At 35.6% G+C, this 17,889-nt stretch overlaps 2 protein-coding genes and 1 long non-coding RNA gene across 3 annotated transcripts; 1 reads left to right on the plus strand and 2 right to left on the minus strand.

Moving 5' to 3' along the window:
* Positions 1–1,263: 1,263 nt before the first annotated feature.
* Positions 1,264–3,175, plus strand: LOC146747432 (THAP domain-containing protein 3-like). Its single transcript, XM_085496635.1, has 3 exons — positions 1,264–1,593; positions 2,678–2,914; positions 3,028–3,175. The coding sequence occupies exons 1-3, from the start codon at positions 1,264–1,266 to the stop codon at positions 3,082–3,084; spliced, it is 624 nt and encodes a 207-aa protein (XP_085352761.1). The 3' UTR covers positions 3,085–3,175.
* Positions 3,176–3,559: 384 nt separating this feature from the next.
* LOC146747433 (uncharacterized) lies at positions 3,560–4,466 on the minus strand. The gene is made up of 2 exons (XR_014929017.1): positions 4,347–4,466; positions 3,560–3,934 (listed from the first exon to the last, which is right to left on the minus strand). It is a non-coding gene; the product is annotated as an uncharacterized LOC146747433 (long non-coding RNA).
* A 978-nt stretch (positions 4,467–5,444) lies between these two features.
* LOC144361589 (uncharacterized) lies at positions 5,445–9,808 on the minus strand. Its single transcript, XM_085496636.1, has 5 exons — positions 9,619–9,808; positions 9,098–9,238; positions 8,188–8,536; positions 7,492–7,895; positions 5,445–5,542 (listed from the first exon to the last, which is right to left on the minus strand). Exons 1-5 carry the CDS (start codon positions 9,782–9,784, stop codon positions 5,445–5,447), a joined length of 1,158 nt encoding a protein of 385 aa, XP_085352762.1. The 5' UTR covers positions 9,785–9,808.
* Between the last annotated feature and the right edge of the window lie 8,081 nt (positions 9,809–17,889).

The following is a 17,889-nucleotide window of genomic DNA, read 5'->3' on the forward strand; positions in this document are numbered from 1 at the left end:
TCGGAAAGTGCGTCATATACAGCAATAGGTAAGTTATCGTGCAATAATTCCCTGTAGTAGTCACGTTTAAGTGTGATTTTCAATTTGTTAAAGCAGTTTTCAGCAGGATTGAAATCTGGAGAATAAGTTGGGAGATAAACTAATTCAATGCCAAAATCATCCAGTAAATTAAAAAGCAACCTTTCTGCTTCGTGGTGATGAATCGGGGCATTGTCCACAACAACTGTATCACCTGGTGTTAACACTGGTTCGCCGTCAACAGTGAACGCTTCCGTTGCTTCAGTGAAAAAAATAACAAATTGGTTTGCATTTGATGGACCTGGAATTACTGATGCAAACATAGAGGCATTCAGACCAACTATAAAATTGAGAGTGTGATTCGGTCCTGCAATATAACGACCGATTTCAACGCACCGGACTCCTCCCTGTGAATGTCCATAAGCGGACTGTCCCGTGTTAATTTTCACTCCACATAAAACTAGATGCGCATACGAGAACGGAACGAGAACGGATACGTCACTGCTTTGTGCATGACCTCCGCGCGAACCAATGACGTCATCGGTTGCCTGGTCGTTCGGCAGTCGTTTTGAACGTGATCAAGGTGACTGACTCGTAGTTGATTTCCGAGAGCTTTTCTCGCTGTCAATTTTGAATAATTTTCATTGACATTGATAAAACGTTTTATATTAGAGTGTTTTTGAATATTTATGATGAAATAAGAAATATTGGATGCATTTTAGCTGACATTTATACCCACTAAAAACGCATGATATTGATCTGCTGAAAGAGGATTCGGCAAACAGGCCTGGGACCTCAGCAGAGTGGATGGAAATAGCGAGAGCTCTGTCAAATGTCTGTGAACTAACTACTAATTCAGATTCCGGATGAGAAATGACATAACAAATGTTATTAGGTAGTTATTGTTGCCCAATGAGACGGATTGACATGGTTCTGGTTTCAGTTACGTTCCCGTTATGGGCGCTTGTACTTAAAGTGCCTGAGAAATGCCTACTATCAACTTTTGTTTTTAAGCCCTGACTTGCCCATATTGATGATTTATGCCACTTTCACTTTTATAACTCGCGCGCCTATCGGGAAAACACGGCCCCGCATTCAGTAATTATGACACGCCCCTTTTTCGTTTTGGTCGACTTTTTTCGGCTGTACGAACATTGCCGAGAAATTGTTTACACAGGATGTGTACTGACTTCTGAGATTGTAAACAGTATTACGCAGTTGGGTGTCAGTAAGCCGATAATCACTATGGTAAGACGGTGCGCTTTCGGAGGCTGTAACAACACGACCAAAGATGCAACCTTGTTTTCATTTCCAAATGAGCCGATGAGACGTCAATGGACGCGTGCCGTACGATCAACGCGGAAAAATTGGGACGAACCAAAACCTTATAATGTTGTCTGTAGCGATCATTTTTCGAAAGATAGCTTCGTGAACCCACTGTCCGACTACATTAGAGAACAGATGGGTTTTGGTAACAAAAAAAAGTTGAAGCCAGACGCTGTTCCGACCATTTATAAGCAGCAAGAATGTTCCGCAAAACCACGGTCTTCATATGCAAAAAGAGAGAGATGCCGGGTAAGTTTTCTTGTCGATTTGTCGTTTCTTCTGTTTTTTCTATGGGTGAAAATATACGTTTCGGCGATAGTAGATGTATATGCATAGTTATTTTATTTTTGTTGAGTTTCTTATTAGTGGAGTCGGGAGTTCCGGTCGGGAACTGAAACACGCGACTTGTTTTGCAACTGCTAGTCCAAAAATGCAAAACAAAAACAAGCGGTTGCGTGAATCAAAGTGTTTTATTGGTCAACTAATTTGATGTCTGTCAATTGAGGACAGTATAAAAAAATCGTTTTTTGATTCGGGACTGGCTCTGCGTCAATAATACCGGGGGACGTAAGTTTATGAGTACGTAATTTTGGTCCCGGTTCCCTTTTTTGAATGCTGTAATCGTCAAAAGTAAAATCAGTGCAACTTTTCTGGTTCGTTTTCTCTGCGCCATGGTGTACTATGTGTAAAGTAACGTAGTGGGGTACGTGTAAATTGACCGGCTTTAGCTGTGAACAGCGGATGTCGTTCATCTGAGCTATGGTTGAATGACTATCGGAATCAACAGTTCTGATCACATCCGGTCGTGAGTATGTGTTTTTTGGGTAATTGTAATTGTGTGAAGTGGCTATAGTTTTTGTCTGAAAACCAGGGAAATACACGACCGGGTCTGTGGCCGTCCCAGCGTCAGCCGATAATTCTCTATGATGAGATCACCGAAATAAACTGAAAGTGAAAATAACCCACCAAAAATCTGTAATTTTTATAATAATTTTATTGAAACAGAATATGCCAAAAAACCGTACAACATTTTTTGAAAGAGGTGTTTTTAGTCACTGTGTTGAGAACTATACTGACCCAATACGATATAACCATGCTTGTCCGCGTGGTGTCGTAGCGAGTTATCGGTGCTATTTTTTCGAACTGGTTGTAAACAAATAATTTTGAATATGTCTGTACTGAATTTTATTCGTCCGATTTTTCCGACAACAAATGTATTCACTGAGAAAACGCGAGGCTTGTGTATCGCGTCGAATGGGGTCCGCGTCGAATGACCTAGTTTTTTTATTTTGGTAAAAATCCCGCATTCAACATTTTTTCCTGGTTTTCTCAGGTGATCAATGCTATGTTAGATAATCCGAGTCAATCTGTGGATATACCGCCAAATTTGTTGGGAGGCATCGATGGAAACATTGACACGGTGCTGGGCTGTGATTCCGATGTTGTTGAGATGTCAACAGAACCGGCTTATAATCAACCTGAAAATGGAGACCGTGTTACAACAGGAACACAGACTTTGATTGCCACCAATGATGTCCATGTACAAACAGGAATTATATCCCGTCAAAATGTAAGTCGTCGTAATCAGTAGCTATTATGATGGAAATATTCTGGTATACACAGTTGTGTTTTATTCATAACGTACCTTTATCAACAGTCATTGTTTATTTATTTATTTTTCAGTGCATACAGACCAGGACAGTAGGCTGTCAAACTAATATAACAACCCTTACCAAATAAGAATACATTTGAAATGTATTTAAAATGTGTTTTTTTTCACTCTTTTCAATGCACTGTAAATATGTTATAAATGTGTTTAAAATGTATTAGAAACGCCTTTTACACAAGAAAAAAACGCCTTTTAAACTGCCAAGTTTTCGACACTTGAGATGATGAGGTGGATGCATTTTAAATGCATTCAAAATGCGTTTTAAACACGTTTGGAAATAAATGCATTTTAAATGCGTTTTAAATGCATTTATTATATCGAGCCATATCAGAATGGAAATAAACGCATTTATAAATAAATGCGTTTAAAATGTATTTTAAACGCATTTATTTATAAAATTATTAAAATGCATTTTACTTGATATTCATGTCTCAGGAACAATGCATAATGTATAAATGCATTTTGAACTGGTTCATCTTCATTCACCAGATTGTATGTGTGTAAATGTACTTGGGAAATAATGAACTGATACCAAAAAAATACCAATAACAATCCGTTTTATTACAAATGATACATGTGTAAATGTGTAAAATTCTTACAAAAATAAATATTAAAAATGTTTTTTTTACAACCTTGCACATTGGGAATCCGGAGTAATGTACATGGCAAAATTAAGTATAAACGCTCAGAAATAATGTATATAAACAATTTGCAAGTAATATACTCTCTAAAATTTAACAAGCATGCATAATTATTACTACTTAATATAGAATAAACAGACCAAAAAGTTTATTACTGGTACTAAACTGATATCAAATATTCATTTTTTGGTGTCTTGATACCGTAAACCTGATATCATAGTGCCCAATGCACGGTTTATGGATGCTTCTGGTGTCGATTTTGGTCCACTCATACAGAAAGCTGTTGAGGAATAAACAGTAAATAGAGTAAAAGTTCAATGAGATGCATGTTCTTAATAAAATGTGTAGTTTGTACATGTGACTTGTGTCCCCTATTTAAACTGATGCATTAAAAACAATTCATTGTTTTAAGTATATGACTCAGAACGAAGGTTTGTTAATGCGAAACCTTGATGTATGATGCCTTCATTGTGCAGTTTCATTGAGACACAAAATCAGTCAACCTCACAAGTATACAATCTGCACTGGTTATTGTGAAAGCCATTTTTTTGTATATTTCATAGATGGAAGCTCAATCAACAGGATGAAATGTCTATTGCTATTTTGACTTGTGCAATAAGCTGTAACTCACTTTCACAAAAAAACAAATTTTATTTTCAATGCATTAGTATCAATAATTACAATATACTTACCAATAATGGACGACCTTATGTCTGGATCCATTGGTTTTTTCCCATTAACTCCACGTATATTCATGTTCATAAGCTCCTTATCTGTGAACATTGTTCGTGCTAGGAACAGTGCGCTAGCAGTTGGCGATGAAGCAAGCTTGTGTTTTGCCTTCATCAAGTTTTTCTGTGTTATATAAACACCATCACCAGGTGTCAATTCTACCATCTATGCAAATAATACAATAACAAAAACATTAAAATTACCTCTGCACAACAATCTTTAGAGTTGTTACACTAAACAGCAACTAAATTGTTGACTGATGGGGGACCTGTGTATCATATTCATTTCAATCTTTAATGGCTACACAATTTGCTGTTTGTTATTGCACATTATGTAGCTGTTATTTAACACTTAACATAAAATAAAACTAGGGGTGTTATCAAGTTTGTAATATATACACTCCACTTTATAATTCAGCTATCTTTGTGATAAGCCCAAAACAGAAATCCGACACAGTTTTTGCTGCTAAGTGGGTTTATTAATTAACATGGAAATCCTTTCGTTTTTTGACTTGTCACTCTGATCACTCCTAGACAACTGAATATTGCAAAATTGCCTGTCGGCTGAGATAGCTCCACTGTTAGCAATGCATATTTCAATTAAAGAACAGAAGACATCATTAAAAAATGAACAATATGTATAGTATCAAAGCAATGGGACTTGCTGTTTTCAACAAGAATTCAAAAATATCACTTTTCACCAAAAATGACAAAAATAATCATCAAAATATCACCACGAAATTAACAAATCTGAAAGAGGTCTACATGTAGTACCTATATATGTAATATAAAAGCAATTGGACTTGCGGTTTTCAACAAGAAGTCAAAAACATCACTTTTTACCAAAAATATTCATCAAAATTAAAGATATCATCACGAAATGAACAAATCTGAGAAAAGGTCTACATGTAGTATCTATACATGTAATATCAAAGCAATTGGACTTGCGATTTTTAACAAAAAGTCGAAAATATCACTTTTTACCAAAAATGACAAAAATATTCACCAAAAATAGAAAATTTGAGATTTTGACATGAAATGACTTTTTCGACAGCGGAGCTAAAAAGGGGAACATACCTTGAACAAACGACAAACCTCTTTACTTATTTTCCCACCAGTTGGGGTTGATGCCATTTCAATAACTTCTTCATCCAGTTCTAAATAAATAAAAAATATTTTCAGCACAAAATGCAAAAAGCAACTTCAATCACTGGAACTTCTATAAAATTGAGTCGTATACCTGCCTTCAGTGGTACCGTACTCAAGTCGGAAAATAATGATTTTTTAAGGATGAGCACATACCCGAGCACCCCCTCGGAAAAGAGAACAAATTTTAATTCATGTGACAGATTGAGGGGGATATCACGTCTTTCAGAGAAAATAAAAATACAAAATTAGTTGCGTCTTCATTGACTTTTACAATAAAATAACAGAAATGGTCACAAAAAATATGCACATTTTTATAACAATATTAATTATATACCACCCAAATTATCTAGATTAAAAATGTTAGAGCCAAAATCTTTATCATTAATTATCAAAGACCAAGTTTTAAATTAAATTAGTGGCATTTTGAAAGAATAGGTGCTTTGCTGAATGCGACCCCGAATATAAAAATTATGCAAAAATGGGATGTGGGCCCTAGACCAGGCATGGGCGCTAACAGTACTTTATCAATTCACTTCTGTGTTGTTGTTTTTTATGGCTATAAAAAGTCAATTGTGCCCTATGAAATATCGTAAAGTTCTACAATTCAGTCCAAAACAATTTTTGTCATGAAAACGGGTGCCCACAACCCTTGCATAGTAAATAGCTTATGTATCACATGTAGGAACCACAATCTATAAATTAAAACTATTGTATACATAAATACATAAAGGAAGAATATTGAGAAAATGTTTATTTTTCACTAGGCGCAAAGGCAAACTCATTGGGCATTGTGCCAATTGCTTTGTAGCCTCTGAAGTTCAAGCCCTGTGATCATTATACTGTCATGTAGTGTATAGGAAAATCATGAAGTTTTGTGTCAGTGACTTTCCAAAAATTGCGTCTGCAGTAATATTATCAAATAACGAAAATTCATAGTTTTGAAATTTGAGCAGTTTACAGGAATTCAATTTAAAAAATGAAAATGCACAAATGCGCCCTCAACACGAGTGTCTTTAAGGTTGTTCAATGCAGTCTTGAACATGGGTGGGTCACCCATATGTGTTGGCATAGGGCAAATCACTGAAACCCACGTATCTTTACAAATGTAGTTCCAGATGCATCGTTTCATCACGTAATTATAATTTCCCCATGTATTAACTCCATAATCCATCTAAAGTAATAGTATGTTTATCTAAAAAATTAGGTATGTACACCCTATTTTTTTCACATATGACCATGTAGCAATAATTCATAAATATAAAAAAAAAATCCAAATACTTTTGTGAAACTGTATTGAGCAACCTTACAGCAAGTCTCAGAAGTATTGGGGCAGCCAATTTGCAAACTCGCGAGCGAATTGGCTAACTGCTTGGGTTTTGACTAAACAGTTGGGTTTCGAATCTTACTGGCGCCGTCTTGTGGTCACGCCCACTCTGGGCGAATCTATATAACAGCAGGGGATGACGATTTTTTTAGCAGTTGGCTAATGTTACCCTGACGGGGTCATTTAGGTGTGAAAGTTTGTCATTTTCTTCCTGATTTGTAGGAAATTGTTTATCAACTTGTCTCTTTATTTAGTTTCAAGCAGTGTTCAAGATGGCTACCCCATATAGTAAATATCGGCGGATTAATCGCATTTATCATATTATCGCTTTACGCCAGCTGACTATGGCCATTTTCAGGCTTACCAGGCCATTTTCAGGCTTACTACTTTTACATTATCACGCCTCGTAACAAAGTAAATCATTCAGGGGAATCTAGACATGCTCCTACCAGGCTATGTAAAAGCATCTATGTCCCCTAATGCAACTTAGACTCGCTCAGAGTGTACGCAGCCATGTTTAGTCAAAACCCAAGCAGTTAGCCAATTCGCTAGCGAGTTTGCAAATTGGCTGCCCCAATACTTCTGAGACTTGCTGTAAGGGAAGTAAACAATGAAAATAACAATGTAACTTACGTTCATTTCGAACAGCTGCAAGCTGAACTTTAAGGTTTGCATTTTCTTTCTTCAGAATGTCATTATCCAATTTCATTGATTCACATCTCTGAAGAAGTGTTGAGTACTTCCTGCTCAGTTCAGAGTAATTAGTTTCATTACCAGTAGTACCTTGTTTTAAAAAATGTGCACGGGGCACCTTACCACCTTGAGTTGGTCTATCATCTTGATGTTGAGATTTGTGTGCTGGTTTTTCTCTTGGTGGAGTTAAAAGGCTTAATGATTCTTCCACCAAGTCATCACTACAAAAGTTTTGTAAAGTGGCATACTGTGGTGGTTCATCATCATCAACATCAGTATCATTATCATCCATAGAAGTAATTAATGGGTTCTCATCAAAAACATCCACAGATGACTCTGCATAACTGCAAATAATGTACAAAATATCTTTACACTTTTGTGTCAAAGTTGAAGCCTTCTGCAGAAAAAAATATGCTCTTGTGAATAATATTAAAGTCATATGAAAGAAAAGTACACACACATAGCAAAGCTGCCAGACAAGTACAGACAATGATTCAGTGCAATAATTTTTGTAAAACGTGAAGTGTGCTTTGGAAGCTGGTGATTGTATTACAATTATGTTTAGAGAGGCAGTTCAGACTTAATTGGAAAATATGTTTTTTGAGCTTCTACAACAATTGAAGACAGTCTCTTTACCTGAAGAGGCCTTGTTGTTTCATCTGCTGCAAAGCATCATCACAACTTTTTAAATTAATTGTCCTTCTCTCTTCTTTTTCTTGTTTTTTCTTCAGGGTTTCCTCTTTCTCTTTTCTTTTTAGTTCCTGCTCTGCCTTTTTCTTTTCTTGAGCTTCCACTTTTTCTTTTCTCTTTACTTCATCCACAACAGTTTTCTGTTTTTTTTCCCCAGAATCTTTACTTTGGATCACATTCTCCGACTTCTTCTTTTTGTCAGATTCATTGGTTGAAATCAGTTGTGATTTTCTTTTACCACCATTCAAGGCTCTCTCAATTACTGACTTGCGATGTAGCAAATCATCTTTGTCATCTTTAAAATAAATTCATTAGTCAAATCAGAGAAAATCATTTAAAGGCATCAATGTGACAAGAACAAGTCTCACAACACAACCCAAGTCATGAAGTTCTATTTTGATGTGCCTAACAATGACCATTTGTGGTTAGTGAAAAAAAATTATCAAAGACGAAAAAGAAAAGTCCAAATGAAAACGCATTAGGAAAAAAAACTACTATAAATTGAGACAGATTTAGAAGAAAAGGCTGACAATCTCTGGAAAAATGTCATTTTCATTCTAATTCAAGTAATTTAATTCTAGTAATGTTAAAATATGAATTGTATTTGGCATTATAGACACACAGACATATATTTTAGTTCATGCGCTTCTAATAGACAAAACATGATAAATGCCATTTCACTGATACCATTCAGTGTTTTTCCAATATATAGCTTGTGAAAAGTGAAAAAAAATATACAAACACTATAAATAAATTATTTAACTTGTGTGTTAATTACCATGCAAATTAGCAACAACCAGTGACCAAAATCCTGGGGAGAACATGCACTGACAAAGAAAGGCTATCGAATACTCACCACTTTTACCGAGAACTAAGCATTTATAATGCTTTTTATCACTGGGCCACACTGCTGTGGTAACACCTCCATTTACTGTCAGACCACTCTCTTTCACAACAAGATATTTGTTGTCTTGAGTGAACTGAACTAAGACAAAATCTGAAAAGAATTTATAATTATGACAATTAAAGTTTTAAAAATGCATAAGAATGAAAGATAAAATAAGGCAACATACATTGAAAAGTTAAACTAAATTTCCTTTGAAATACTAGATGGTAAAATAATAGTTCGACACCCCCACCCCCCAAACAAACATACTTCTGTTTATAGCATTTACGTAAAGCTGCCATTAATTTTCTCAGAACATCACAAATTCTAAAAAGTATATGGCACGTTCGTGAGTAAATATATTAATTGGGTTGATAAAATAATGAACCCTCTGTTGGTCAATAGTTGGTCGAATCATGACTCAGAGTGCATTCAATAATTCTTTTTAAAAAGAGCAGATCTCTCATAAACGTAACTACATAGCAACGTACCTTCATCTCTGAGATGTGCTGGTGGTTGTCTTTTTCTTGCAACAGCCATAACATAAGTATGCAGCGAATTGTTATTCAAATGCAAGCGACTAACAATATAGACTGAATGAAAATACCGCGTATTGTAAGAGCGGGAAAAGAAAGTAAGGTCATTACATGGGGTCATTTCGTTTTCTTCGCTGTGATTGGCTGAGCGGAACCGGAATGGCGAGTTTTTTTTGTTTTTTTTTGTTTACAAAATTGTACACACTTTCAAATTGTTTTTATAATAATCAGATAAAAAGGGAACATACATAATTAACTCAGTAGTAAATTTAAAAAGATAAAAGATTCATCCTGAGGAATTATGACGTCACGCCGCCATTTGGCATCTGTACTTTGTCACTTGCGTTTGAGAAACTAGTCTGTGAACTTGTAAACTTACTGGTTTACAAACTTTAGTTATCGTTTTTACGCGTAGTCATGGATGAACACATCGATCAGCCATCAACTAGAAAACGGGGACGTTATTTGTCGTATCTCAGTGATACATCGGTGGCACTTCCACGCTCGACTGCAAGAGTTTGGCCGAGCACTGCCCGCCGCGGCTTAACGCCGAATACGACTGTAAATACTCGCGCCAGTTTGAATGACTCTGTCGAAAGCACCATTTTTCAGGCTAGTGGTCCTTCTGATTTCGGGAATGGAGTTTGTAGTGAGCGTGTAGGATTCCCGGTCGTTAATGTGGATGATGGAAATTCTGACGTTTCTTGCATATATAGCGAACGTGCAGACGAGCAATCTAGCCCGGAAATAAACACCCTTACTGACAGTGACATTGGAGAGCCAAATGCCGATAATTTCGAGAATGATTTGTTTTCCCCAGAGGGACACCAAGAACAGCATCTCTGGGAAAACTATTTGGATGACGCTCCATTGGATATAGACGACGAACCTTCGTCACTGTCCGAGTCAGATGAAAACATGCCCTTATACAGTGGCTCCCCAGTTACTGTAGGTGCCAGTATGCTCCTAATCATATCATTTGCTATTCGTCACAGTCTTAGTGGTGAAGCCCTTTCAGATCTCTTGACACTTATTCAACTACACTGCTTGTTACCCAACTTATGCCGGACAAGTTTGAAATTATTTCAGACGTTTTTCATGAGTTTGAAATCACCAATACAACGCCATTACTTTTGTCCACACTGTGGGGTGTACATAGGGAAGACGCTTATTGACCACTGTTTGGTATGTTTGAAAGACACAGTGGATAAAGGATCATCCAGCTACTTCATTATTTCGCCTCTCTTCAGTCAACTACAGAGTATTTTAGGAAGTGAGTACCTTTATTTGTTATTTTTGACCTCATCAACAACTTTAATTTTTCATGTGAATACAATTACCACGGGGCATTTTTAAATGTTAATTGTGTTGCAACTCAAAGTATGGACATTAATTTTACTGAAAACTGAATATGAAAATTTGCTATTAGTTCAGACTTTCTGCGGTCAATTAAAACTAAATTATTTACTGCCTCAATCTGTTTTTATCTAAATTTTGCAAGTACATGTAAATTCTAAATTTAAGGGTTATCATATAGGTTGAAGTTGTTTGTAATAATTTCCTGAATTATGATTCATTGAATCTGCTACAGTGTTTGTGCAATATTGATATTCATTTTACAAGCAGGATATTGTTGACCATATCTTTGGTCGTGCATGAACATATTTTGTTCAAACTGATGCATCATGTCTGTCACACAAATGTAAATAATTATTTGACCCTAATTTTGACAGTCACTAAAAACTGCTTGGGGACTTGTCATTGACAATGACTTATTTTAATTTTCAGGAGATAAAATGCTTGATAAAATGAACTACCGTAGAGAGAGAAAGAAGAGACATAGGCACAATGTGGAAGATGTTATGGATGGAATTCTATATAAGAAACATTTCACTGAGGATGGGTTTTTTCACCATTCAACTGCAGAGCAGAAAAAAACAGAATTACATCTGTCATTGCAGATGAACTTTGATGGTGTTGCTCTATTCCGGTCCTCGAAGTTCAGCATATGGCCAGTATATTATACAATAAATGAGCTTCCGCCATCTGAGAGGTAGGCTGTTTTTTCTAATCCTAGAATATTATTACTGGTGTTATACTAGGTGTACATGTATAAACAAATTATTTTGGGTATTTTTGGTCAAAACCAGGATTTGAAACTTGTATTTTCAATCTCTTCTCCAAAACAGAAACTCACAATGCTTTTAAATTAAATATACAAATATATTTGTTTTTGTTAAAATGTGTTTATCTTATACATGTAATACAGAAATTGTCATTCGCCCTCACTGTAATGTGTTTATATCTCTTGTGTTTGTGTTATTACTTAATATTTATACTTCAAATTGCTTTAATTCTGCAAAAGACAAATTTCAGTGAAAATTTCTCTGTTGTCATTCACAAAATTTTGCCATAATATCATCAGAACAAGAAAATTGCTCGGAGTGGAAATTTAATAGTTTACAGTATTTCATTTACAGTAGAAGAGTGAAGTGAAGCTCTTTCAATCATAGGGTCACACGTGTGGTATTCAGGGCTTGAGTTGTGTGTTATCATTAATTAATAATTTTTCTATGAATAATTGCAAGACACTTGAATACAGTCTGAATTTCATTTATCTTTAGGTATCGAAGGTGTAACAAGATATTTGCTGGTATTTGGTTTGGTTTTAAGAAACCAGAATGTAAAACATTTTTGCAACCATTTGCTGTGTCCCTTAAAGAGTTGTTTACAACTGGTAAGTTACTCTTTATTTTTTTTAGCTCCACTGTCATTGAAGATGACACATTTTCCATTGCTATCTGGTGTCTGTTTGGAGGCCATCAACAATTTTCATCTTTCTCGTGAAAACCAGTAGCCTGAGTGCTTTGATGTTTAGTATGGTTTCCTCATCAATATCTTAAATCTTTTGATCAAAACCAATATTTTGGACTTAATCACGAGTTTCATTAAGTGCCAGCCACCGGCCATATGGCCGGCTACAAGCCCAAATTAGCCCTCTATTTTCATGTCTCAAATAAACGTACCAGAACGTTTATTTTTTCTCTAAAAAATTCCATGCTTAAAAAAAAAATCATGCCGTTTTCCCATTGAAATCAAAGCCAAAAGATCTCACTAAAACATCGGTAAATCTCTTCCGTTTTGTATTCACAATAAAGTTGCTGAGCTGCATTAACATATTTAAATGAGCTATGGTAATTCGAACATGTCGGCACCCTCCAGCATTTTGATTGGTTAATTAGCGATTTGACCTATCAGATGAAGAAAAACAGTTGTTTCAGGACCCATGTGCATGAAAAATATGGCTGATATCATATTGCATCAAGTGTTTACATGTGACTAAAATCATTCACTTCCGATAAAACTAAATTGAATTTTACTTGCATTTCATAACAATTCAACAAATTTATTTTTTATACGTTATTATAATCAGTACTGAGTACTACCGGTAATCAACAATTGCAACACTTTTATAACAAATAATGTTTATTAGATTTTGAAGATTTGGCCGAGGGTATGTTTATTTGGGACATGAGAGTACTTTCTGCCATAACCCCCCACCCCCACCCCACTGCCAACACAGGTCTCGCTGCAGCGCTTCTTCACACTGCCTAGAGCCTTTTTATTTTATTTGTTGGCCTTTTGTTACAGGATAATGGCCTGCTATTAAATGCATTTGTGAAACCCCTGCATAATTCTTCCCGAAACCGTTCCTCATGGTTTAAAATTTGATATACGTGACATTAATTTTCTTGAATATTTGTGGGTTTTTTTAAATTTCAGTTAGAAGCTGCAACATAAACCACAGTTGTTTATATTATTTCAATGATATTTCATTATACAGCCGACATTATCATGACATTATTGACATTATCACAAAATTAAATGTAATCTAGCTTTTATATTCAAAGCCATGTTTTTTTTTTCTTTTCAGGAATTGGTGTTTCAGTTAAAGGGAAGAAAGTCTTGGTGAAGGGCATTCTCTTCAGCTCAGTGTTTGACTCACCTGCGCGATGTATTTTCATGGAACTGAATCAGTTCAATGAGTTTTTCGGTTGCCCATTTTGTTTAACAAAGGGAGCAACTGTTAAAACAGGCCAAAAGGGCCATATGCTGGCTTATCCCTTCAACACTGATAACAGTTCCACTGGACATGACCAGCTGCGAACTCTGCTCGAAACAAGGCAGCATGCTATGGAAGCATTCACTAAATCTCAGCAAGGGAATTCTTCAGCTGTGATGGGAGTAAAAGGAGTTAGCTGGTTTTTGCATGTCCCTAAGTTTGATATGATCAATGGCATGGGTGCAGATTATATGCATTGTGTTTGCTTGGGTATAACAAAAATGTTGCTAATCCTTTGGACTGACAAAACAAATAAGGACAACCCATGGTATGTAGGAAATCAACTTGAGCTGATTGATACAAAAATTCTTAGAATTAAACCACCCCATGTAATAACACGTGCTCCAAGAAACATTTTTAATGAACTTTCTCATTGGAAGGCATCTGAATTTAGAAATTTTCTTCTTTTTTACTCCATCCCTGTGCTATGGAAAATTTTGCCAAATGAATATTTCCAACATTATTGCTTACTTGTTGAAGCTATTTTTATTCTGCTACAGTCATCTATATCACCAATGCAACTAAAGAAGGCATCAGGTTTATTAAGGCACTTTTGCTTCAAAATTTCAACACTTTATGGAGCACGCTATGAAACATCAAATGTGCATCTATTGTTGCATCTCTCTCAAAGAGTTGAATGCTTAGGTCCTCTTTGGTCCATGTCATGTTTCTACTATGAAGACTACAACGGACAGTTGCGAAATCTCTGTCATGGGACTCAAAGCATGCCGCAACAAATAGTCACAGGAGTTTCCATTCAACAGAAAATACCAGAACTAGAATTTTGTTTACCTCCTGATTCACTTCATTATGATTTCTACAAAAAACTCACTGAAAATAGAAAGATAGTTGCTTCTAAAACAACAATTTCAAATGGTGTTTGTAGTGTTGGTGGGATGGAGAAAATAAATCCCTCTAGATCTGAGGTGCAAGCTTTGAGAAGAAGCATAAGGTCTGGGGATATTCATACAGTATTCAAGTTTAAAAGAGCCCAAATTCATGGTAGTATCATTCACAGTCAAGATTATAAAGCAGTTACTCGTCGAAATAGCTATACTATTCAGTATGACGGAGATAATGGTCTTGAATATGGTCAGGTTAAATATTATGCAAAGTGTATTTTGAAATGCCCAAGCCAAGTGTTATGCGATTCTAATTGTATATGTTTGAACCCAGTATATAGAGCTATCATTAATAAGTATTCTATAAAGCATGATGTACATCTGGTACATGATGATATAAGTGGGGCTACTCTGCCACATATAATCCCAGTCATTAGAGAGAACACCTTTCCTTGTGCAATACCAATTCACAGCATCACACAGTGCTGTATATCCGTAAACTGTGGTCACAGAGAGTGCGAGTTTATTTGCCTTATACCAAACAATATTGAAAAAGAATGAGTAGTTGAGAACTTAGTTAAAATCCCAAAATCTAGTAATGAATAAATGAATTATGGCATACCCCTGTACTAGTCTTGTCTGGTTAATGTATTTGACAATAACACTGCTTCAGCAATAACATGAGTTCTGTCCACTATCAGGTCACTTGTTTCATCTTCAATTTATGTGTATTTATATCACACATTGAAAAGGCCATTTTGTTTACAGTTGTACCTACCTGTACATATATATTTCGGACGTTCAGATTTTACAAACATGAGGCTTCAATACATATGTTCACTGATCTGATTTAAATGGCTGATAGAAGTAGCATCCATTCTTTTTGAACAATTCAAAACCAAAAATTCACCATTTCTCATACGTGTAGAAGCTACATGTCCTATTTTGTGCTATTCAGCTCCGCTGTTGACTTTGTCGAGCGGAGCTTATCATTCGAGTGATTATCCGGTGTCGTTGATCATGTCAACTTTTTAAATTTTCAACTTCTTCTTGAAAACTACAATTCTTATTACTTTGATACTTGGTGCATATGTGTTTTCTTAAGACTCATTCAAATATAAACATGTTTAATATTCCATTGTTTATGCAAATTCATAGATTTTATTTTGAATAAATTGTCAATATATACATGCAAGTTAATATTGAAGGCTCTCTTTGTGAATATGCGATTTACCGGGGGGGGGGGGGGTAGTTCACTTTTAAATTGTTGATGCACATACAGTAAGTACCATGTCTGTGTCATACTGGAGGTTACAGAATATAAAAGTAGCAATCATGAATAACGTAAAAATTAAAGTGTGGAATAAATGCATTTCAAATGTATTTTTTGTGTGTTTGAATTGGACTTTGTCATTGAGCTCACCATTGTGGGTGGATTCAGACTAAGATTGAAATAAATGTATTAAAAATGCATTTACAATGCATTGAAAAACTTCCACTCATAGTCAGTGAGTGCTATTTCGTTAGAGATTGAAAAAAACATGTTTAAAACACCTTTTTTCCCCCCAACGCATTTTTACAAAAAATATTGTGTTCAAATAAACTCATTTCAAATGTGTTTAAAAGGCATTTTGAGATTTAAATGTATTCTAAACGCATTTTCAACATGTTTAAAATGTGTTTTCTCTCTTCTGATTCGGTAAGGGAAAGACCAAATCAACATCATTTCAAACACAAACTGTAAAAACTAGAACCAGAGGTGAGTTTATCAATGGATTAATAATAAACATATTGAGAAAGTTTATGTTACCAATTTGAAATCTGGAAGAGAAAATGAAGTAATTTGGTAATATGCACATATTTTTACTCTTCGTTCTTCTGTACAATATTTCATTTCAAATACCCCTTACATAACTTTTATGTTTTGGTACTAAGCAGCAATAAATCTAATATTTTGAATATTCATATTTGTTCATTTTTGTGTCTAGGTCAACAGACAAACATCAAACCAAAATTCTCAACACAGTCCATTCAATGCAACATGCATGCAGAAAAACCTGCACTGTGTACATCTACCCCTGTAAATAGTGATGATGAATCACTGGAAAGTGAAGATGACAATGATGATGAGAAGAATCATAGTTTGTACCATCCAAGTGAATTTGATGGAAGTGAAATGGAAGATGACTACAGCATGAATACTACTGCTACCTCAGATCAGTAAGTCATCAATAAAAGATATATTCTGGCACAATATCAAATGAATATTTAAATAAATTGTAATTTGAAATTATTTTCATGTAATTCCAGTGTGTCAAGCCAGAAGCCTCACTTGCAGCAAAAACTGATAGTTTTTGAAACCAATCTTCTCCAGCTATTCAGCATATGTGTTGCATGTAGAAGTGAGACCAGTGGTACTGTTAAACAAACCATTGGTTCATGTGTGGTCATCAACCAGCAATGTGATTCCTGTGGGTATTTGAGAGAATGGTGTAGCCAACCATTTATTCAAAATACACCAGCTGGAAATATCCTCCTCTCCGCAGCAGTTCTCTTTGCCGGCGCCAACATTGGGAAAGTTTTGAAAGTATTCCGACACTTCAACTGCAAGGCCATTACAAGTCGGACATATTTTAATCATCAGAATGACTACTTGCACCCTACCATACTCTCAGTCTGGAAAAAACATCAAGACAGACTGGTTGGGGAGTTCAGGGATTTTGATCCCCTAGTAATTGGAGGTGATGGTCGCGCAGACAGCCCTGGACATTCTGCAAAGTATGGGTCATATACTACCATGGAACTTCAAATGAATAAAGTGGTCGATATCCAGTTGGTTCAGGTTGGTGAATATTTTTTTATTGCTCAATTGTTTTCAAATATTTCTTGTTACTGGTAACGCAAACGAAATTAGAACATCACGTTACGTTCCCGTTACGTACGCAAATCTTAAACTCTCTAATATCATTTGTAAACGAAATATTCCCTCGTGACAACATGGAATAGTCATTTAAACCGTAAAATAGTAGTTTATGTCGATTGATCCCAGTCTTTTTATTGTGAAGACGCTAAAAGTTAATTTTTGCTATCCACTCCAAAATGACTGAGTCGGGCGATCGTCGGTCCGTGTTATGGTCTACCCCCCGGATACAGTTCGTGTACGCAGGACTAAAATATAAGATGATATATTTGTAAGCAACGATATATGAAATTTCGGGAATTGTATCGTTGCGAATCTACGAAGGTAATTTGTTTGATGCC

The sequence above is a fragment of the Saccoglossus kowalevskii genome, chromosome 3 (assembly GCF_978046115.1).
Source record: "Saccoglossus kowalevskii chromosome 3, keSacKowa6.1, whole genome shotgun sequence".
Taxonomy (NCBI): domain Eukaryota; kingdom Metazoa; phylum Hemichordata; class Enteropneusta; family Harrimaniidae; genus Saccoglossus; species Saccoglossus kowalevskii.